Source organism: Bubalus bubalis, chromosome X (assembly GCF_019923935.1).
Source record: "Bubalus bubalis isolate 160015118507 breed Murrah chromosome X, NDDB_SH_1, whole genome shotgun sequence".
NCBI lineage: Eukaryota > Metazoa > Chordata > Mammalia > Artiodactyla > Bovidae > Bubalus > Bubalus bubalis.
Window position 1 is genome coordinate 644,587 of NC_059181.1, and position 22,355 is coordinate 666,941.

Sequence of the window (22,355 nt, forward strand, 5' to 3'; positions counted from 1 at the left end):
GATTGATTTCCTTCAGGATGGACTGGTTGGGTCTCCTTGCAGCGCATCGGACTCTCAAGAGTCTCGTCTAGCACCACAGTCTGAAAGCATCATCAGTCCTTTTGCACTCCACTATAGTTTTACCTTTTCCAGAAAGTCATAGGACTGGAATCATGCACTCTGTGCGTGCTAAGTCGCTCAGTCGTGTCCGACTCTTTGGGACCCCGAGGGCTGTAGCCCGCCAGACTCCTCCGTCCATGGGATTCTCCGGGCAAGAATACTGGAGCGGGTGGCCATTCCCTCCTCCAGGGGATCTTCCCAACCCAGGGATCAAACCAGAATCTCTTGCGTCTCCTGTGTTGGCAGCAGGTTCTTTACCACTAGCACCACCTGGGAAGCCCATGCACTTTGAACTCTTTTTCAAATTGTCTTTTTAGTTAATTTATTTTTTAGCTGCACCGTGTACCATGGGGGATCTTAGTACGCCGACCAGGGATGGAAACCGTGGCCCCCTGCGTCGGGAGGACAGAGGCTGAACCAGTATAAGCAAGTGACCCAAGCTGCTGGCCGGGCCAGCATGCCCATGCTGACCGTCACCTTGGAGAGAGTCCTGTGTTGTTGGTCTTTTTTCCCCATCTCCCTGGGGAAACAGTACTGGCGTCCACATCAAGACTCCCATGCAGGCTGGTTTTCCTCTCCCCGCAGCGCTTCTGCGTCGTCTGGGCAGCCCCGGAAGTCTCCTGGCGACGGTGGTCCTCCTCTCTATGGTGCTTGACTCCGCATGGCTCCTCACCCAGGAGCAGCAGGGTGAGTATCTGAATGTGCCTGACCTCTTTCTGCTTCCCCCCATTCCCCTGACCCCAGCTTCTGGGATGCATGCCTATCACTTCACTTCAGTCGCTCAGTCACGTCCGATTCTTTGTGACCCCATGGACTGCAGGACGCCAGGCCTCCCTGTCCATCACCAACTCCCGGAGCTTGCTCAGACTCATGTCCGTCGAGTCGGTGATGCCTTCCAACCATCTCATCCTCCGTCGTCCCCTTCTCCTCACGCCTTCAATCTTTCCCACATCAGGGTCCTTTCCAATGAGTCTATTCTGTGCATCAGGTGGCCAAAGGATTGGAGCTTTGGCTTCAACATCAGTCCTTCCAATGAATGTTCAGGACTGATTTCCTTTAGGATGGACTGGTTGGCTCTCCTTGCAGTCCAAGGGACTCTCAACAGTCTTCTGCAACACCTCAGTTCAAAAGCGTCAGTTCCTCGGTGCTCAGCTTTCTTTATACTCCAGCTCTCACATCCATACATGACTCCTGGAAAAACCATAGCTTTAACTAGACAGACCTTTGTTGGCAAGCCTATAGGCATAGCCACGCCTGTTGGTGCCTGACTCTCTGCCCGTCACGAGATGGGATTAACTAGCCTCTGCTCCTCGCTCGGTTGATCTTCATTTATTTTCACAGTAGACGTCTCTACTTGGCCTGCCCTGGTGGCTCAGTGGTAAAGAATCCACCTGCAGTGCAGGAGACATGGGTTCCATCCTTGGGTCAGGAAGGAGGGCATGGCAACCCACTCCAGTCTTCTTGCCTGGAGAATCCCACAGACAGAGGAGCCTGGCGGGCTACAGTCCAGAGGGTCACAAAGACTCAGACGTGGCTTAGTGACTATACAGGAGAGGCGTCTCCACTTGGAGAAAGGGGCAGGAGGGAGAGACGGGACAGAGGGTAGGGGACACAGAGGATTTGACAGGGGTGGTTGGCAGTGATCCCCAACGCCGATCTTTGCTTGCAAGACCTGAGGCGAATTGCTTGAGTGGGCATGGAGTTGGGAAAAGGGGCGTTTCTTGATTCCTGAGGTCACGTCTTGCAGATCTTCCAACCGTGAAGCCAAACGCCAGTCTAAATGTGAAGTTTGACCCACAGACGACGAAGCTGACCTGGGACTGCAAGGAAAACTCTAGCTCTGGGGAATGTGTGCTGATTCACAAGGAGAAGGGGGTGATTAAGAAAAAGGTAAGGTGGTTTGGGCACGAGTTTGAGCAAACTCCGGGAGATGGTGCAGGACAAGGGAAGCCCGGCGTAGCTGCAGTCCACGGGGTCACAGTCGGGCACGACTGAGCCACTGAGCAGCAACAACGAGGTAGATTGGACAGGCCCCGTTGCGATCCTTTGTCGAGCTCTCATCAAGCATGAGACACAAAAGCACGAGAGTGACCTGGGGATACATCTAGGAAGTCATGGTTCCTGGTGCACCAGGGACATGACCCTCGTGTCCAGGATGTATTCAGTACGCTGACTCCCTGGGGGGCCACGTTCTTTTCGCTCAGTTGGCCCACGAGCTAGACTTGATCCTGAGAAAGAAAGAAACATTCGCTCCGCCTGTTACATGGAGACAGACTAAACCTACTGACTTGGATACAGTCTAACCATGAGACTCCTGAGAGAATGATGCCTGTGATATAAGAAAAGTCAATCCCATAAAAGAGGGTGTGGGGACTTCCCTGCTGGTTAAGACTTTGAGCTTCTGGCAGACGGGGGTTGTGGGTTCAGTCCCTGGTCAGGGAACTAAGATTCCCACGGGCTGCATGGCGTGGCCAAAAACACAAGGTTGGGGGGAGTGTGAGGTTCCAAAAAATGTAAAGCGATGAGGGTGTAAAGAACAGTCCAAGCTGCATCCCTCGGGAGTTTGTGAGAACTAGAGGCTCCCAGACTTCAACTGGGAATCGTGTAACCAGACTGTACATTTTCACAAGATCCCCGGTGAGCTCTAGGCGGGTTCGGAGGGAGGTTCAAGAGGCAGGGGACATATGTATACTTCCAGCCGATTCACATTGTTGCAGCAGAAACTAACAGACCATTGTAAAGCAATTATGTGCACACCCCTTCAGTCATGTCTGACTCTCTGCAATCCTATGGACTGCAGCCCACCAGGCTCCTCTGTCCATGGGATTCTCCAGGCAAGAATACTGAAGTGGGTTCCATGCCCTCCTGCAGAGGAGCTGTCTGACCCAGGGATGGAACCCATGTCTCTGGTATCACCTGCATTGCAGGTAAATTCTTTACCCACTGAGCCACCTGGGAAGCCCAAAGCGATTATACTCCAATTAAAAAAATATATATATATACTTTTTTTTAAAAAGGTGAGCTCTGAACACTGACTTTCTGAACCTTGCTAGCGGGCCTCTTCTCCAAGAAGGTACCTGGGTGAGATTTCACATAGGGAGGTGGATGTCGTGACCCGTGTAGGAGCAAACGGCATGAGGATGAGAGGAAAGAAGACAGGGTCTTAACCCACGGGCCGGTTGCGTCTCTTCAGGTCGAAGACAATGAATGTCAGTGCACGTTTCAGGACTGTTCTCTCCACGGGGGAGTCACGCTGACCGTTGAAGTTCATATCAACCAGAGACGGCTTTCAGAAACGCTGGTCTACACTAACCCAGGTAGGGAAGACACGGCGGGTGACCCTTCTGCTCCCCACGAGCGTTCAGAGTCCCTCGTCCCACCTTGTTCAGGAGATATACTCGACACACAGGAATTGTGTAGATTTGAGGATTTGTTGGCTCTGTTTTGTCACTTGGGTGCTTTTGTCTTTGGCTGTTCCTTTGCGGTTTGTGGAATCGGACTTCCCTGACCGGGGAGGGAACGCGGGCCCACACCAGTGAAAGCATGGAGCCCTAACCGGTGGCCCGCCAGGGACTTCCCACATTTGCTGTTTCAATGCACGCCTTCCGAAACGATGACCACAGTTGAGCTGTTCACGTCTCTATTCTGCTGTGTCTGTTTTTTTTGTGGTGAGAACCCTTCGGGGATCTTCTCTCTTCAGTTCAGTTCATTCACTTAGTCGTGTCCGACTCTTTGTGACCCCATGGACTGCAGCACGCCAAGCTTCCCTGTCCTTTACCAACTCCCGGAGCTTGCTCAAACTCATGTCCATCGACTCAGTGATGCCATCCACCCATCTCATCCTCTGCTGTCCCCTTCTCTGCCCGCCTTCAATCTTTCCCAGCATCAGAGTCTTTTGCAGTGAGTCAGCTCTTTGCATCAGGTGGCCAAAGGGTTGGAGTTTCAGCTTCCGCATCAGTCCTTCCATTGAATATTTAGGACGGATTTCCTTTAGGATGGACTGGTTGGATCTCCTTGCAGTCCAAGGGACTCTCAAGAGTCTTCTCCAACACCACAGTTCATAAAGCATCAATTCTTTGGCACTCAGCTTTCTTTATAGTCCAGCTCTCACATCCATACATGAGTACTGGGAAAACCATAGCTTTGACTAGACGGACCTTTGTTGCAAAACTAAAGTCTCTGCCTTTTAATATGCTTTCTAGGTTGGTCATAGCTTTTCTTCCAGGGACCAAGTGTCTTTTCATTTCATTTCTTTTCTCTTAGGGAATTTCAAGTGGACAATACAGTATTGTCAACTGTATCCACCACGGTGTGTGTTAAGTCCCTGGAACGTATTCTTCTGTTTTTTGGGAAGAGTCTGAGAAGGACTGATATTGATTCTTCTTGGAACCACGAAGCCATCGGGTCCATCCCTCTTTAAACATCATTGTTTTTTCCCATCCCTTCCCAGGTGGGGAGGGCACAGCTGCCCAAAACTTCTCCTGTGTTATCTACGATGCGGATTTCATGAACTGCAGCTGGGCCAAGGGCCGAGCGGCTCCCGACGACGTCCAGTACTTTTTGTACATCCGATCGCAGTAAGTGTTGACCTCACGTAGACAGCCCTGAGGAATGCTGCGAAGAAGCGAAAACTGCCCTGACGGTTCTCTGAACGTTTGGGGATCCGACAGGAAACGAATCGAGAGGGAATGTCCTTGTTACCTGAAGGACTCGGGGACCCACGTGGGATGTCACCTCCGAGACCTCTCGGGATTAACATCGTACAATTACTTCCTGGTTAACGGTACCAGCCAAGAAACCGGAATCCAGTTCTTCGACTCGGTTTTGCTGTTAAAGGAAATAGGTGAGAACGACCACCCGGACTTTAAAACCACTGCTTAGTCAGATGGGGCAGAATTTGTGTAGGCGTCTGCATTGAGATCCCCGGAGATGCCGTAACACATGACCGCAGACTGGGAGGCTTAAAACAGTGGAAATGTATTGTCTCAGCGTTCTGGAGGCCACAAATCTTGGTCCCTTTTGGAGCGTCTGAAAGAACCCCGGCTCCCACATCTGTCTGTCAGCTCCTGGGGACAGCCAGCAGCCCTTGGCTTATAGATGAATGATTCCAATCTCTGAACCTGCTCCCTCCTTGGTGAAGTCGGGAGCTCCTGTTTCTGTCGGGATGGCAGAAAGGGGTCTCCCCTCCGTGGACCAGCGGAGGCATTCCGCATCACAGGTGTCTCCGGGGGTCTCGTTACAGAGCAGTACAACCCACCCGACAACATCACCGTCCACTGCAACGAGTCCCACTGCCTCATCAAGTGGGAAAAGCCCAGGACCCGAAAGCCACTGCCCAACAGGGAGTTCCAGTACCAGCTGGATATCCAGAGACGGGTAAGTGGGCTTGGCTCCAAGCAGGGCAGTGAGGCTCAGGGAGCCTGGCAGCCAGCCCCGCATGGAGACTGGACGACCTGGGGCACGAGAGCCGGGCGCAGAATGGGCAGGCATCAGGGGAAATCCAGGGTGCGCCAAGGCCCCTGGACACGGCGTAGACAGGGTGAGCCATCCAAAACCTGTCTGCCTAGACCCAGTGTAGACAAGACTCCTCGGCTTCAGCCCAACATGGGGACCCGTTTTAGACGACAGCCTGCTACTCAGAGTCCAGCTGGACCCAGTGTAGGCAAGAAGGCTCATGTTCTCCAACCCCACAGGGGCCCTGTGGAGACAGCCAGGACCCTCTCCCCAAGTCCTCCTGGACCCAGTGTAGACAAGAAGGCTCCTCGGCTCCAACCCTACATGGGGACCCGTTTTAGACGAGAGCCCTCTACTCAGAGTCCAGCTGGACCCCGTGTAGACTGGGGGAGCCGTCTGAAACCCGTCTGCCTAGACCCAGTGCAGACAAGGCTCCTCGGCTCCAACCCCACATGGGGACCTGTTTTAGATGACAGCCCACTACTCCAAGGCCACCAGGACCCACTGCAGATGGGGTGAGCCGTGGAAACCCGTCTGCCTAGACCCAGTGTAGACAAGGCTCCACGGCTCCAAACCCACATGGGGACCCATTTTAGACGAGAGTCCTCTACTCCAAGTCCAACTGGACACACCCTCTCCTCAATCCCCCCGGACCCAGTGTAGACACAGAGATGCCCTGTGCTCAAGTCCCCCTGGATTCAGTGTAGACGTGAGAGACCCTCTCTTCACGTCCCCTGGACCCAGTGTAGGCACCAGAGACCCTCTCCTCACGTCCCCCTGCACCTGGTGTAGACACGGACACCCTTTCCTGACGTCCCCCTGGACCCAGGGTAGACACGAGAAACCCTCTCCTCACGTCCCCCTGGACCTGGTGTAGACACGGACACCCTCTCCTGATGTCCCCCTGGACCCAGGGTAGACACGAGAAACCCTCTCCTCATGTCCCCCTGGACCTGGTGTAAATACGGACACCCTCTCCTCACGTCCCGCTGAACCCAGAGTAGACAAGACACACCCTCTCCTCTCTTCCCCCTGGACCCAGTATAGACACGGACACACCCTCTCCTCATGTCCCCCTTGACCCAGTGTAGACACGAGGGACTCTCTCCTCACGTCCCCCTGGACCCAGTGTAGACACGAGAGACCCTCTCCTCACATCCACCTGGACCCGCTTTAGACAAGGAGAGACCCTGTCCTCACGTCCCCCTGGACCCAGTGTAGACACGGACACACCCTCTCCTCACGTCCCCCTGGACCCAGCGTAGACAGGAGACACACTCTCCTCACGTCCCCCTGGACCCAGTGTAGACAGGAGACACCCTCTCCTCACGTCCTCCTGGACCCACTTTAGACAAGGAGAGACCCTCTCCTCACGTCCCCCTGGACCCAGCATAGACAGGAGACACACTCTCCTTACGTCACCCTGGACCCAGCGTAGACAGGAGACACTTTCTCCTCACATCACCCTGGACGCAGTGTAGACAGGGTGGACCCTCTCCTCACGTCCCCCTGGACCCAGCATAGACAGGAGACACACTCTCCTTACGTCACCCTGGACGCAGTGTAGACAGGGTGGACCCTCTCCTCACGTCCTCCTGGACCCAGCATAGACAGGAGACACCCTCTCCTCACGTCACCCTGGACGCAGTGTAGACAGGGTGGACCCTCTCCTCAAGCCCGTGTGCATTCTTAATAGACCCACCCCTACCTGAGTTTCTGGAAGGAGCCACGCACCAGTGGCACTCTCTGTCGTGTGCATAGGTTTCCTCCTCCATGTGGGGCCAACTCCAGCTTAGGAGGAATGTAAGGAGCTCAGCCATTTGTTGGGCACTGACTGTTTTCCTTTCTCTTGACTTCATGGAAAGGGGAGATGGGATGAGATCTATTAAAAATTTCAAAATGGAGAAAAGTAAATATTCTCTTTTCGTTTGTTTGTTTTTTCTAGCGAGATACCAGCAGCAGCAGAAGTCAACTGGTGAGTGCCAACCCTGAGCCTAAATATCACCCTCGTAGTTCAGTCCTACATGTGTGTGGGCATGCCCAGTCGCTTCAGTCGTGTCCGACTCTTTGTGACCCGTGGACTGTAGCCCACCAGGCTCCTCTGTCCCTGGGATTCTCCAGGCAAGAACACTGGAGTTGGTTGCCCTGCCCTCCTCCAGCGGAATCTTCCGACCTGGGCATCGAACTTGTAACTGCCTGTGTCTCCCACGCTGCAGGTGGATTCTTTACTCACACAGCCACCAGGGAAGCCCCAGTTTAATCATACAATATCCGTCAATGGACACACACCAATTGGAATTGTTCCAGCGGTGGCCAATATGGGAATGAGATAAAAGTCAGATGATGGGCTTTCCGTAGAGCAGTGGTCTCCAACGGTTTTGGTACCAAGGATCAGTTGTGTGGGAAACAAATTTTGCATGGACAGAGAGGGATGGTTTAAGATGATTTAATAATAAGAAGAAGATGGTTTAAGGGTGATTTAAGAGTGTTGCATTTGCTGTGCACTCTATTTCTATTGTTCTACCTCAGGCCATCAGGCCTTAGGTCCCAGAGGTTGAGGACCCCTGCCTTCGCACATCATCTGGGCAGGGATCCAGCGGCACCCCTAGTCACCGCAGGGGTGGGGTCTCCCTCTCCTATCCATGTTGGTCCCGGAGATGCTCCTTGAAGTGTCACAGAGATGATTGTGTCCCTGAAAACTCCTCGAGCTTGATCATCAAAGTACTTTTCATTGATTTTTTCCAAGCTTCACCACCACTGTGAGCTCGGTATCGTCCTCTATCCGATGAGGAACTTGAACCTGGTCCTCTGAACATCCTTCGCGGGGCCGTGATCCGTCTATGGGTCTGTCCACATCCTCTGCAGTTCCTGAACCCTTGCTGCATCTGTCCTGAATGGTCCCGGAAGCCCCAGGACTAGTCACTCAGAAAATGCAGGACAGTCACCCATGCTCTTTGTTTATCTAAGCATCTCTCTGGAGTATTCAGGACGCAAATTACAACATTCACGCCCAGGTTGGGAGGGTGTGGGCTTAAATTCTTCACTTCGGTTGGGCAGCTGCAAAGACAAACACACACACACCCCAACTCTTTTTCTCAACACAGGTGACTGGTCTAACTCTGCTTTCTCCAAAGATTGTAGTATTCGGTGACTCCGGGAATAGATACAACTTTCCGAAACCGGGATCCAAAGCGAAACATACTGTGAAGATAAGGACAGCGGACGCCCGGAAAGCCCACTGGGGTGCCTGGAGCCAGCCCGTTGAGTTCGGTAGGTGTCCTGAGACCATCCCCGCACAGGTCCTGGCATTCTGAGGCCTTCTCTGAGCCATTCTGGGAAGAGTTCCCGTCCACGAGCCCCTGGTGACGCTGTCTCCCTGGCGTCAGCAACGCCTGGTGAGTGAACGTGAGTTACCCAGGCGCGTCCGACTCTCTGCGACCCCACGGACTGTAGCCCACCAGGCTCCTCTGTCCATGGGGTTCCCCAGGCAAGAGTACTGGAGTGGGTTGCCATGCCCACCTCCAGGGGATCTTCCTGACCTAGGGATGGAACCCGGGTCTCCTGCATTGCAGGCAGATTCTTTACTGTCTGAGCCACCAGGGAAAGATTAATTTAAACTATGGGCGAAAAAAAAAAAGACTTTTCCCAGAATATGACTTTTCCCAGAATACAGTTCTAAACAGACTTGGCTCACCTCCACATGGCTTTTTTTTTTTTTTTTTTGGTTTCGCCTGCCATCCGGAACATGCAGTTTCGACAATTGACGTATCACTTAAAAGATAACCGCTGTGCTTAACAGGTCACATTTTATCTGTGTATACTGAGAAATGTTGCAACCGTGAACGCGTCCCATCGGGGTATAATCACTCTGATAGACAGAGTTTCTCATTGTATTTTTGACTATTCACAGATGGAAAATGTGCCCTCGTTAGGAAAAAATAATTTTGCAGAAGGAAATGGCAACCCACTCCAGTATTCTTGCCTGTGAAATCCCATGGACAGAGGAACCTGGCGGGCTACAGTCCATGGGGTCGCAAAGAGTCAGATGCAACTGAGCGACTAAAACAGACAAAGGAAGATAGTTTATTGTAAAGAGCACTTACTCTAAATGACTCTTGAAATTAAAGCTTAAGGATAGATGAGAGGGGACTTCTCTGGTGGTCCAGCAGTTAAAATCTGCCTTCCAATGCAGGGGATGTGTATTTGATCCCTGGTCGGGGAGCTAAGACCTCACATGCCTTCAGGTGAAAAGCCCAAAGCATAAAACAGAAGCCATAGGGAATTCCCTGGCGGTCCAGTGGCCAAGAGGCTTCGCTCCCAATGTTCAATCCCTGGTCATGGAACCAGATCCCTCGTGCCGCAGCTAAGCCCCAGCTATACTCAAATAAAGGAGTAAACATTAAAAAAAATTACTATTGTAATAAATTCACCAAATGGGAGGGAATGAAGTTTACAACTGTTTGCCTGGCACTGTTCATCCTATTCAGCTATTGATCCTTTTTTCTGTCCATTTTTAAATCGAATGGTCTTTAGGTTGCTATGTTCTAAGAGTGCTTTAGGGGTTTTGAACATGGTCTTGGGCTCATCTCTAGTCTCTTGTTCAGTCGGTCAGTCGTGTCTGACTCTTTGCGACCCCATGGACCGCAGTACGCCAGGCCTCCCTGTCCATCACTGTCTGCTGGAGTTTGCTTAAACTCATGTCCATCGAGTCGGTGATACCATCCCACCATCTCATCCTCTGTCGTCCCCTTCTCCTCCCGCCTTCAATAGCATTAGGGTCTTTTCCAATGAGTCAGCTCTTTTCATCAGAAGGCCAAAGTATTGGAGTTTCAGCTTCAGCATCAGTCCTTCCAATGAATGTTCAGGACTGACTTCCTTTAGGATGGACTGGTTGGATCTCCTTGCAGTCCGAGGGACTCTCAAGAATACTCTCCAGCCTCACTGTTCGAAAGCATCAGTTCTTCGGCACTCAGCCTTCTTTATGGTCCAACTCACATCCGTACATGACTACTGGAAAAAACTGTAGCTTTGACTAGACAGACCTTTGTTGGCAAAGTGCAATCTATTGTCTCACAAACATTTTCTGTGAAAGCTACGGGTTAGGGTACTCTCGTAGATTTCCCTTCTTATGAGGCTTCTCTGGTGGCTCAGATGGTAAAGAATCCACCTCCAGTTCAGGAGACACAGGTTTGGTCCCTGCTTGGGGAAAATCCTCTGAAGGAGGAAACGGCAACCCACTCCAGTATTCTTGCCTGGAGAATCCCATGGACAGAGGAGCCTGGTGGGCTACAGTCCGTGGGGTCGCAAAGGGTGAGACGTGGCAGAGAGACTAACACTTTCAGTTTCACTGGCCGTGTTTCCTCGCCCGTGAGCCCGTGAGCTGGCTGCGTGAGAACGGCTGCTGCCCCTCGCCTTCGGGGTCCCTGGCATGTCCCCCGCCCTGTCTTCCCCAGGCTCCGAAGAAGCAGAGTCCGGCCTGGTGCATACCTACGTTCTGGTGGTCCTGGGGACTCTCGTCTGTGGCCTGACCCTCGGCTGCCTTTTCAAAAGGTAACCCCGGGGAGTCCCGGGTCAGCTAACCCCCGTGGCCAGTGTTTGTTCTAAAGTCACCCCGCCCCGATCGGCTTACAAAGATGAGAAGGCAGCCTGCAAACACCCCAGGTGGTCCAAGCCGCCGTGTAGATTTTCCATAGGAAAATTTGTCTGGGGAAAACAGTATTGACTTAAAAAAAAATTGCGCAATGTGAATGTCGCAAGTTTATGTTTTATTTGGTCAAAATTAGGACCACACGCTTCCCTGGGGGCTCAGATGGTAAAGAATCCATCTGCAATGCGGGAGACCTGAGTTCAACCCCTGGGTTGGGAAGATCCCCTGGAGGAGAGCACGGCAACCCACTCCAGTATTCTTGCCTGGAGAGTCACATGCACAGAGCAGCCTGGAGGGCTACAGGCCACGGGGTCGCAGAGAGTCGGCCGCGACTGAGCGACTGAATAAACAGCGGAATGAATGAAGGATCGCAGCCCAGGACACAGCGCCTCGGATAGCTCTGAGGAGCTGCTGCAAAAAGGCACGGAAGGCAGGTTGGGGTATATGTGATTTCGCTGAAGGGGGAGTTCACGCAATCAAGCATATATATATTTTTTTGCAGAAGGTCTCTGCTAGTCACGGGGAGCAGACATGACCAGGAAGCGTTTCATTGCTTGTCTAGCTATGAGGAGATGCAAGAGTTGGGCTCATAAAATGGGTTCCTGAGAATATCTATTTGAAGACCTTTCCTGCCAGGTTTTTTTTTGTTTTGTTTTGTTTTTTTGTCCAGAGCACAGAGTGTCTCATGTCTGCTCTCCACCCTGAACTTCTTTCAGGAGATGACTGAAGGTCAGCAGCTGCAGAAGCAGTTGGTTTAATCCTTGTAGAGGTAGATGAAGTTTTGAAAGAGTGAGTCGCTCAGTCGTGCCCGACTGTTTGCAACCCCGTGGACCGTAGCCTGCCAGGCTCCTCCGTCCGTGGGGTTCTCCAGGCAGGAATCCTGAAGTGGGTTGCCATGCCCTCCTCCAGGGGATCTTCCCGAACCGAGGGTCAAACCCAGCTGTCCTGTACTGCAGGCGGGTTCTTCAGCATGTGAATCAGCAGGAAAGCCCCCTTACAGCTCAGCTGTGCTCCAAGTCCCGCCTTCCGCGTTTTTCGGAGCATCGGAAATCCTTGGAATGTCCCTCCTCGACAGACTTCTGTTTTCCCGCAGCGTGTTACTCAGCCCCGGCTCCCAGGCCACTACAGGCGGCGATCCCCCCACACACAGGGACCCCTGCTAGCGTCTTTCCTGTCACATAAGCTCAGCAATCATGCAGGCTCTCTCAGTACACCCCAGAAGGAAGCCCGGCACGTGCAGAATAAAGCTTGCGAGCTCTGCAAAGCCACGGGGAGATTTGGCTCACGGAGAGACCCTCCTGCAGGGCTGTGGGTCCCATGGGTGTCCACCCGGGTCCTCTTTGTCACCAGGCACCCCCCGCCCCCGCCCTGGTTGGGCGGCCTGTGTCTCCCCGGAGACAAGGGGAGACCCTGAGTGCCTGCTGCAAGAAGCTGCAAAGCATCCCGGTTTTGGGGACACGGGGAAGACCGTGGGCAGCCCGACCACGGACGGTGTGGACAGGAACACATATCGTGTTTTAACACCGAAGACTCATCTTAATCAAAAGCTATGTGACTTCCTGTGGTTGCCGGAACCAGTGACCACAAGCTGGGGGGCTTAAAACCACAGACATCCATCCTGCCCCAGTCCCAGGGACCAGACGTCTGAGGTCAGGGTGTCCCAGGGCTGAGTTCCCTTCAGAGGCTCCAAGAGAGGGTCCTCTCGGCCTCTTCCAGCTTCTGCGGGCTCCAGGCGTCTGCCCCTGGGCTGGTGGCTGCCTCCCTCCCGTCTCCACCTCCGTCTCCATGTGGCTTCTCCTCTGTGTCCGTGTCTCTCCTCTTCTGTGTTTTATAAGGACTCTGTCCCTGGGTTTAGGGCCACCCCCCTCCAGGAGGACCTCATCTCAGACCCTTCACTCCATCACAGCTGCAGAGACCCTATTTCAAAACAAGCTCCCTTTCCCAGGCTTCGCGACTCGAGTGGATCTTTGGGGCCAACGTTCAGCTCAGCACAGCATCTTATGAGGTCACACAGTTGCCTCCTTATCGTGAGACCGAAAATAAGTGCCCATGTGTTCGTTCAGCACCACTGGGATGCTGGGGCACCGTGGAATAGCCCTAAAAATATGTGCCATCCACAGCAAACTGGTCAGTCTGGAACCGTGGTCTTCAAGGCTGGATATCTCTCCTGGCCTTTTAACACCAGAGAGTGTGGATTCCTCCAAACTGCTCAAGACTGGGCACACACCACCACTACCGTCTATGCACCAAGACAGTGAATGTTCAGTTCAGTCGCTCAGTCGTGTCTGACTCTTTGCGACCCCATGGACTGCAGCACGCAAGGCTTCCCTGTCCTTCACCAACTCCTGGAGTTTACTCAGACTCATGTGCATCGTGTCGGTGATGCCATCCAACCATCTCATCCTCTGTCGTCCACTTCTCCCTTTCTCAATACTCTGGTTTTGCGTACTCAATACTTCAATACTTCAAATTGAATACTCAATACTTCAAAGACAGTGAATGAAGGTTCTGGAAAGACCTTCCCACGCATTTCTTAAGTACATCCGCACAGTCTATTATATTCTCCAGAGTGTAAGATTGGAGGCCGTCCGTCTGTGATTTTTTTTTTAAGATTTTTTTTTTTTGGTGGATCATTATTTTTTCTTTTAAATGTCTCTCCTTTTCTTTTCTTTTTTTTTTTCGGACTTTGAAGTTTTTATTTTGTAAATTGAAAAAAGTAGGGAAAACCACTAGGCCATTCAGGTATGACCTAAATCAAATTCCTCACGATTATACAGTGGAAGTGAGAAATAGATTTAAGGGACTAGATCTGATAGATAGAGTGCCTGATGAACTATGGATGGAGGTTCGTGACATTGTACAGGAGACAGGGATCAAGACCATCACCGTGGTAAAGAAATGCAAAAAGATATAAACATCTGAATGCAGAGTTCCAAAGAATAGCAAGGAGAGATAAGAAAGCCTTCCTCAGAGATCAGTGCAAAGAAATAGAGGAAAACAACAGAACGGGAAAGACTAGAGATCTCTTCAAGAAAATTAGAGATACCAAGGGAACATTTTATGCAAAGATGGGCTCGATAAAGCACAGAAACGGTAGGGACGTAACAGAAGCAGAAGATATTAAGAAGAGGTGGCAAGAATACACAGAAGAACTGTACAAAAAAGATCTTCACGACCCAGATAATCACGATGGTGTGATCACTCACCTAGAGCCAGACATCCTGGAATGTGAAGTCAAGTGGGCCTTAGAAAGCATCACTACGAACAAAGCTAGTGGAGGTGATGAAATTGCAGTTCAGCTATTTCAACTCCTGAAAGATGACGCTGTGAAAGTGCTGCACTCAATATGCCAGCACATTTGGAAAACTCAGCAGTGGCCACAGGACTGGAAAAGGTCAGTTTTCATTCCAATCCCAAAGAAAGGCAATGCCAAAGAATGCTCAAACTACCGCACAATTGCACTCATCTCACACGCTAGTAAAGTACTGCTCAAAATTCTCCAAACCAGACTTCAGCAATATGTGAACCGTGAACTTCCAGATGTTCAAGCTGGTTTTAGAAAAGGCAGAGGAACCAGAGATCAAATTGCCAACATCTGGTGTATCATGGAAAAAGCAAGAGAGTTCCAGAAAAACATCTATTTCTGCTTTATTGACTATGTCAAAGCCTTTGACTGTGTGGATCACAATAAACTGTGGAAAATTCTGAAAGAAATGGGAATACCAGACCACCTGACCTGCCTCCTGAGAAACATGTATGCAGGTCAGGAAGCAACAGTTAGAACTGGACATGGAACCACAGACTGGTTCCAAATAGGAAAAGGAGTATGTCAAGGCTGTATATTGTCACCGTGTTTATTTAACTCATATGCAGAGTACATCATGAGAAACACTGGGCTGGAGGAAGCAGAAGCTGGAATCAAGATTGCCGGGAGAAATATCAATCACCTCCAATATGCAGATGACACCACCCTTATGTCAGAAAGTGAAGAGGAACTAAAAAGCCTCTTGATGAAAGTGAAAGAGGAGAGTGAAAAAGTTGGCTTAAAGCTCAACGTTCAGAAAATGAAGATCATGGCATCCGGTCCCATCACTTCATGGGAAATAGATGGGGAAACAGTGGAAACCGTGTCAGACTTTATTTTTTTGGGCTCCAAAATCACTGCAGATGGTGATTGCAGCCAGGAAACTAAAAGACGCTTACTCCTTGGAAGGAAAAGCAGAGACGTTACTTTGCCAACAAAGGTCCATCTAGTCAAGGCTATGGTTTTTCCAGTGGTCATGTATGGATGTGAGAGTTGGACTATAAAGAAAGCTGAGCACCGAAGAATGGATGCTTTTGAACTGTGGTGTTGGAGAAGACTCTTGAGAGTCCCTTGGACTGCAAGGAGATCCAACCAGTCCATTCTGAAGGAGATCAGCCCTGGGATTTCTTTGGAAGGAATGATACTAAAGCTGAAACTCCAGGACTTTGGCCAACTCATGCAAAGAGTTAACTCATTGGGAAAGACTCTGATGCTGGGAGGGATTGGGGGCAGGAAGAGAAGAGGATGACAGAGGATGAGATGGCTGGATGGCATCACCAACTCGATGGACTTGAGTTTTGGTGAACTCCTGGAGTTGGTGATGTACAGGGAGGCCTGGCGTGCTGTGATTCATGGGGTCGCAAAGAGTCAGACACAACTGAGCAACTGAACTGAACGGAACTGATAGCCCATAAACAATGTTGCGATAGTTTCCGGTGGATAGCAAAGGGACTCAGCCATACATACACTGTATCCCTTCTCCCCCAGCTCCCCTCCCATCCAGGCTACCATGTGACATGGAGCAGAGTTCCCTGTGCTGTCCAGCAGGTCCTTGTTGGTTCTCCATGTTAAATACAGCAGTGTGTCCATGTCCATCCCAGACTCCCTGACTATCCCTTCTCCCCATCTTCCCACTCCCTCGTAACGATAAGCTGGTTTTCTAAGTCTGTGAATCTCTTTCTGTTTTGTAAGTAAGTTTGCATCATTTCTTTTTAGATTCCGCATGTAAGGGAAGCCACACGCTATTCCTCCTCTGTCTGCCTGACTTCACTCGGTACGACAATCTCTAGGTCCATCCATGGTGCTGCAGATGACATTGGTTCATTCTTTTTAACGTTGCATAATATTCCATTGTGTGTATGTACCATGATGTCAATCATTTTTAAACTTTTTACTGAATTGGTTACAATAGTGCTTCTGTTTTATGGTTTTGTTTCGTTTTGTTTTTGTCTGCGAGGCATGTGGGATAGTACTTCCTGACCAGGGATCGAACTGGCACCCCAGGGCCCGAACTCACACCCCCTGCCTTGGAAGGTGACGTCTTACCTCCTGGACCTCCAGGGGAAGTCTCCCCTTCTATGATTCTTAAAGGAAAGTGTTCTGAAGACGTGAATCCAGAGGGCGTGTTTGCACTTAACATGGGAGTGCCTCTCCTCTGGGAGCCGGGACAAAAATGTGGGCCTGTCCGTCTCCTCTTCATCTCGTTTTTTATCTCCCCAGGTTCCTCAAGAGCCACAGGTTATTCCCTCCGGTTCCACAGATCAAAGATAAATTGAATGATAACCATCAAGTCGACCACGAGGTATTTCTGGGATGAGTGAGGGGGGAGCCAGGATGGGCAGGTGGGGAACGGTGAGCCCAGAAGCTCGTCTGTGCTCAGCCAAAGCTGAGGTCCACAGGAGGAGGCTGGAATCCCGTGTCCAGCTCGCTGGCTTTCTCCGGGGTGGAGTGGGGAGGGGGTTGGGGGTTTTGTCTGCAAGCTGTGTCCAGGGAAATTAGCCAGGTCGTGGAGAAGGAGGAGGAGAGAAGGGGGAAGATAGGGATGGCAGAGAGAGACAGAGACAGACTGAATGGGGTCCAGCCAGATCTCTAGCACACAGGATGAAAAACGATAAGGAACAGGAGACAAGAGAGACAGAACGAGGTCCAGCCAGATCTCCAGGGGGGCAGCACACAGGATGAAAAAGGACACAGGGCAAGACAAACACCCCCGCCCCCGATATGTAGGGCTTCCCTGGTGGCTCAGGTAGTGAAGAACCTTCCTGCAATGTGGGACACGCTGGTTCGGTCCCTGAGTTGGGAAGATCCCCTGGAGAAGGGGAATGGCAACCCACTCCAGTATTCTTGGGCTTCCCTTGTGGCTCAGATGGTAAAAAAATAAAAATAAAAAATCCACATGCTATGAGGGAGACCTGGGTTCGATTCCCTGGGTTGGGAAGATCCCCTGGAGGAGGGAATGGCAACCCACTTCAGTATTCTTGCCCGGAGAATCCTCATGGGCAGAGGAGAGCCTGGTGGCTTATATACTCCATGGGGTCACGAACAGTTGGACACAGCTGAGCGAATAACAGTTTCACTTTGAAATGTGGGAAACCCTCCCCTGCACACGGGTTCACCTGTCAAGCCCGTCTTCCCGAGGCGGGGACTGTGTCCTCCTCTTCCATGTTCTGCCATCATGCCTTCGTGGGTTCCCCCGGGAGGTCTAGGGCCCCGCGACACTCTCCTTCCAAGCTGTGAGCTCCGTGCAGTCCCAGTGAGTGTGGTACCCGAGTCTCAGATGTCCCTGCCCCGGCTCATCTGCTGCCGACGAGCTCCCACTCGGACACCAGGCTCCCGTTTCTGTCTCTAAACCCTCCACCTGTGTGGCTCCTCCGGGGGCTCCTGGGGAGTTGACATCCCTGCCTTTCTCCCCCATCAGATGCTATGGGAGAAGTTTACACACGAAACAGGAAAACATGAGAAGGAAGAAGTCTTAACCGTGGAGACAGTCTCAGAAGCCCCAGCCAAACTGTGACTTCCAGGCATCTCCATACCCGGGACTTTCTAGAAGCTGTTGACTTTTTTTTTTTTTTTTTAATATTTTTTTAACATTTCTTAAATGTTTTATTTACTGTTTTCGAATGAAGCTTTTTTAAATTGTTGTGAGTGTTTGTATAGCTTTCTTTTTGTTCTTTTAACGAGGCTTCCCAGGGAGTCAGTGGTAAAGCACTCGCCTGCGAATCTAAGAGACTCGGGTTTGATTCCTTGGTCGGAAAGAACCCCTGGAGAAGGAAACGTCAACTCACTCCAGTATTCTTGCCTGGAGAATCCCATGGACAGAGGATCCTGGGATCCTCTATGGGGTCATGAAGAGCTGAACATGAATGAACAACTAAACAGCAATTTTTTTTTTACTCTAAAAGATAATGTAATTTTCCCAAAGGTGCTTTTGTAGCTGGAGGGATGTTTGGATGCCTTTCAAATCTGAACAACTGAATGCACCTCTCAGCGCCTCCTGGAACCCCATCCCTTCATCACACACAGGTGTCCAGACTGCCAGCGGCTGCTGGGGCGGGAACGCCGTCTCCCCTGCCTCTGCTTCTACTGGCGGACAGAATACGTCCTCCTGTTTTGGTTTTTTTTTTTTTCCTGTATCAGCTACAGTTTAGAAAGAAATGAGTTTCCAGAGGCTACTGTAACGGGACCTCCACGATGGACTTGGCGTGGCAGCAATCTATCCGTTAACAGTTCATACGGTCTCCTGTGTAATTCTTTTAATGGTCTCTGTGATGACCTGCCCCCGGGCGGGCGGTCCACGACCCAGTCTCCATCTCTGGATCCTGGCATTCATCACCGCTGTTAACTCCCTTGTGTCAGAAGGCAACCTGTTTGTGGGTTCCAGGATTTAGGATATCGTTGGGGATGTTATTCTGTCCACCACACGGGGAGGGGACGCAGACATCCTTGGGGACATTTTTCTGTCCACTGCACGGGGTCCCAAAGAGGGGAGATTCGCTGAGCGGCCGTGATGGCTGAGCCGGGAGCCATCCCCAGACCTGCAGATTCAAACGTCACCCTCTGGGCGTGGAGGCCCCTTTCCCCCCACCCTCCCACCCCCTCATAACATGTGCTGTGCATCCCTCCCGTTCCCCTGGAATCCTCCACCAAAACCAGCTGAGTTGTATATTTTTGCACAAACCGGCAAAGCCTTTTTTTTTTTTTTTTTTTTTTTAAGTCCGGTCTTTTTGTGAGCTTTGTGAGGCATTTTAGCCAATTACCCAGCCCCACGGAGGGGGGTCTTGGGAAGCCTGACTTATAAGCTGGTTGGTCAGAAGTCTGGGCTGCCTGGGACCCCCCTCCCCAGGAGGGGTCAGAAGAGACTGGGATCAGAAGCCTTGAAGAGCCGATTTTTCATGCTGGAAAATGACCTGGAAGCTGAGACACAGCCAGGTGAAAACGCATCGGGGCTAGAGATGATCTGGACACAACAGATGTGCCAGTTTAACACGTGGATGTTACAGAACTCAGGAAACATGAGCTATTTGCGTCTGTTGGTCTGCTTCTGTACACAAATGCCTTGTATTTTATTGTTATAGATTCCAAAAGGATGGTTGCCAATGGGGAAAGGGAGGTAGGGTTCGTGGAGGGGAGGGGCGGGGTAATTTAGATGTTTGGGGTTAAAAGTGTGACATGTAAATTGATTAATGGATATAAGGTGTTAGACGTAAAATAGATAAGCAACAGAGATTTATGGTATACCTCAGGGAATCAGATAATCATATTTGATATCATGTCAGACGCTATAATGAAAAGGCGTCTGAAAAAATATATGTCTCCATAAGGGAATCAGTGTTGTAAGTCAGCCATGTGCTCAGTCGCTCAGTCGTGTCCAAGTCTCTGCGACCCCATGGGCCGTAGCCCGCCAGGCTGCTCTGTCCATGGGAAGAATACTGGAGTGGGCTGCCATGCCCTCCACCAGGGGATCTTCCCAAGCATCAAACCTCTGTCTCCTGCATTGGCAGGCGGATTCTTTACCACTGAGCTACCAGAGAAACTATACTTTAAAATTTAAAAGAAATTTAAAGTAAAGTCACTCTAGAGGCTTCCCAGGTGACTCCCTGGCAAAGAATGTGCCTGCCAATGCAGGAGACATGGGTTCGATCCCTGGGTCAGGAAGATTCCCTGGAGGAAGGATAGGCTATCCACTCTAGTATTCTTGCCTGGAGAATCCCATGGACAGAGGAGCCTGGGGGGCTACAGTCCGTGGGGTCTCAGAGAGTCAGACACGAGTGAAGGACTGAACGACAGCAGGAAGGTTATTCTAGTGAGAAAAAGAAAACAGTTCTTCAACTGGACGCCCCTGGCACAGAGGATCTGATGCCCCCAACTCCCCTCCCCATCCTGTCTCCCTGAAAGACCTCCTCCCAGGCTCCCGCTTGGCAGTGAGGCTGCCAGCCCAGCTGTTCCGTCTCTGCCACCCAGGAGGCAGCTGTATACCCTCGCAGCTGTATACCCTCCCAGACCTGTGGTTTGCACCACGACGCCCCTGCAGGAACCAGCGACCGTGGAGTTGAGAGTGTCGGGAACTGGTGTCTGCAGTGGTGCCCGGGAGGATGAGGAAGCTGGCGCAGCTGGGCTGGTGGGGTCGGTCCTGGAGACCCCAGCCGCCTCCTGGGTCCTCTCCGTGTGGGAGGGCGCAGAGCGAGCATGTGCTTCCTGGGGGCCCCTCTCGGGGAGGCTCTGCAGCTGGCTGAGTTGTGTCCTTAAATAGACAGCTGATGCGCTCATTTAGGACCAAGTTACCTGGCATGGATGCATGGAGCAGGGTCCGTTTCAGCATCATGGGATCCCCGGGGGCTGGGGGGGAGTGGGTGCTGGGAGGGGTGTGTGTGTGCATTAGTCCCTCAGTCGCGTCAGACTCTCTGCGACCCCATGGACTGTGGCCCACCAGACTCCTCTGTCCATGGGATTCTCCAGGCAGGAACGCTGCAGTGGGTTGCCGTTCCAGTATTCTTGTCTGGGAAATCTCATGGACGGAGGAGCCTGGTGGGCTGTTACAGTCCAGGAGAGGGAAGGAGGCAGAGAATAGTTCCCACCCCGAGGGAGCCACCTCCCAGGGAAGAAGCTGAGACCATGTCACGTGGAGAAGGAGGAGGAAGTGGATTGCGTGTGAGTGACATTGGTCTTTGAATTTGAACTTCCCTCCAACTTGCAGCTTCTTCCTTGTTGTTATGCAGTTGCTGAGTCCTGTTTGACTCTTCGCGAGCCCATGGACCACAGCACGCCAGGCCTCCCTGTCCATCACCAACTCCCGGAATTTACTCAAACTCATGTCCATAGAGTCGGTGATGCCATCCAGCCATCTCATCTTCTGCCGTCCTCTTCTGTTCAATCTTTCCCAGCAAAAGGGTCTTTTCAAATGACTCAGCTCTTCGCATCAGGTGGCCAAAGTATTGGAGTTTCAGCTTCAGCATCAGTCCTACCAATGAACATTCAGGACTGATCTCCCACCTGCAGACCACTGAAGGCTCAGCCACACCCTTGCTGGTGGGTCAGCTCCGCTCAGTGGCGGGGAAACTGTAGCAGTCAGAGTTTGCCAGAGAAATAAGATGACCAGGATGGAGATTTGTGATACATGGGTGGACAGATGGGATAGACAGAGAGATCGGTAGGGAGATGGGTAGAGAGAGATGGTAGAGAGAGAGAGATGATAGACATAACAGAGAGGTAGGTAGAGATGGTAGATAAGGAGGTAGACAGATAGATAGGCAAATAGAGAGGGTAAATAAATATGTAGAAAGTGAAAGTGAAATCGCTCAGTCGTGTCCGACTCTTTGCGACCCTGTGGACTGTACCCTATCCGGCTCCTGCATCCATGGGATTTTCCAGGCAGGAGTGCTGGAGTGGATTGCCATTTCCTTAGATGATAAATAAATAGGTAGACAGATAGGTAGGTAGAGATGATAGACAGATAGGCAAATAGGTAATAGAGATGATAGATAGATAGATAGACAGGCAAATAGACGTGATAAGCACAAAGGTAGATGTAGATGATGGATACAGATGGTAGATGCACAGACAAACAGGTACACAGACAGATAATCGGGAGGTAGACCCAGATGATAGATGGACCAACGGGGAGACAGACAGATGGACAGGTAGACAGAGACGATAGACGGGTAAGTAGACAATAGGTAAATAGGTAGATGGTAGGTATAGAAGGCAATGGCATCCCACTCCAGTACTCTTGCCTGGAAAATCCCATGGACGGAGGAGCCTGGTGGGCTGCAGTCCATGGGGTCGCAAAGAGTCAGACACGACTGAGCGACTTCACTTGCACTTTTCACTTTCGTGCATTGGAGAAGGAAATGG

General features: G+C 51.3%; 1 protein-coding gene across 13 annotated transcripts in view; it reads left to right on the forward strand.

The window, feature by feature from the left end:
- Positions 1-18,735, forward strand: part of CSF2RA (colony stimulating factor 2 receptor subunit alpha) — a 36,574-nt gene extending 17,839 nt beyond the window's left edge. For 6 of the 13 annotated variants that reach the window (XM_044936686.2, XM_044936685.2, XM_044936683.2 and 3 more), the window contains 11 exons: positions 685-786; positions 1,847-1,989; positions 3,293-3,416; positions 4,550-4,676; positions 4,761-4,942; positions 5,342-5,475; positions 7,499-7,528; positions 8,658-8,823; positions 11,007-11,103; positions 16,725-16,806; positions 17,923-18,735. In XM_044936686.2, coding sequence (XP_044792621.1) covers positions 744-786; positions 1,847-1,989; positions 3,293-3,416; positions 4,550-4,676; positions 4,761-4,942; positions 5,342-5,475; positions 7,499-7,528; positions 8,658-8,823; positions 11,007-11,103; positions 16,725-16,806; positions 17,923-18,018 — 1,224 coding nt within the window. In that variant the 5' untranslated portion in view covers positions 685-743 and the 3' untranslated portion in view covers positions 18,019-18,735. The other 7 variants (XM_044936680.2, XM_044936679.2, XM_044936682.2 and 4 more) reach the window with 7 other exon arrangements.
- The last annotated feature ends 3,620 nt before the right edge of the window (positions 18,736-22,355 follow it).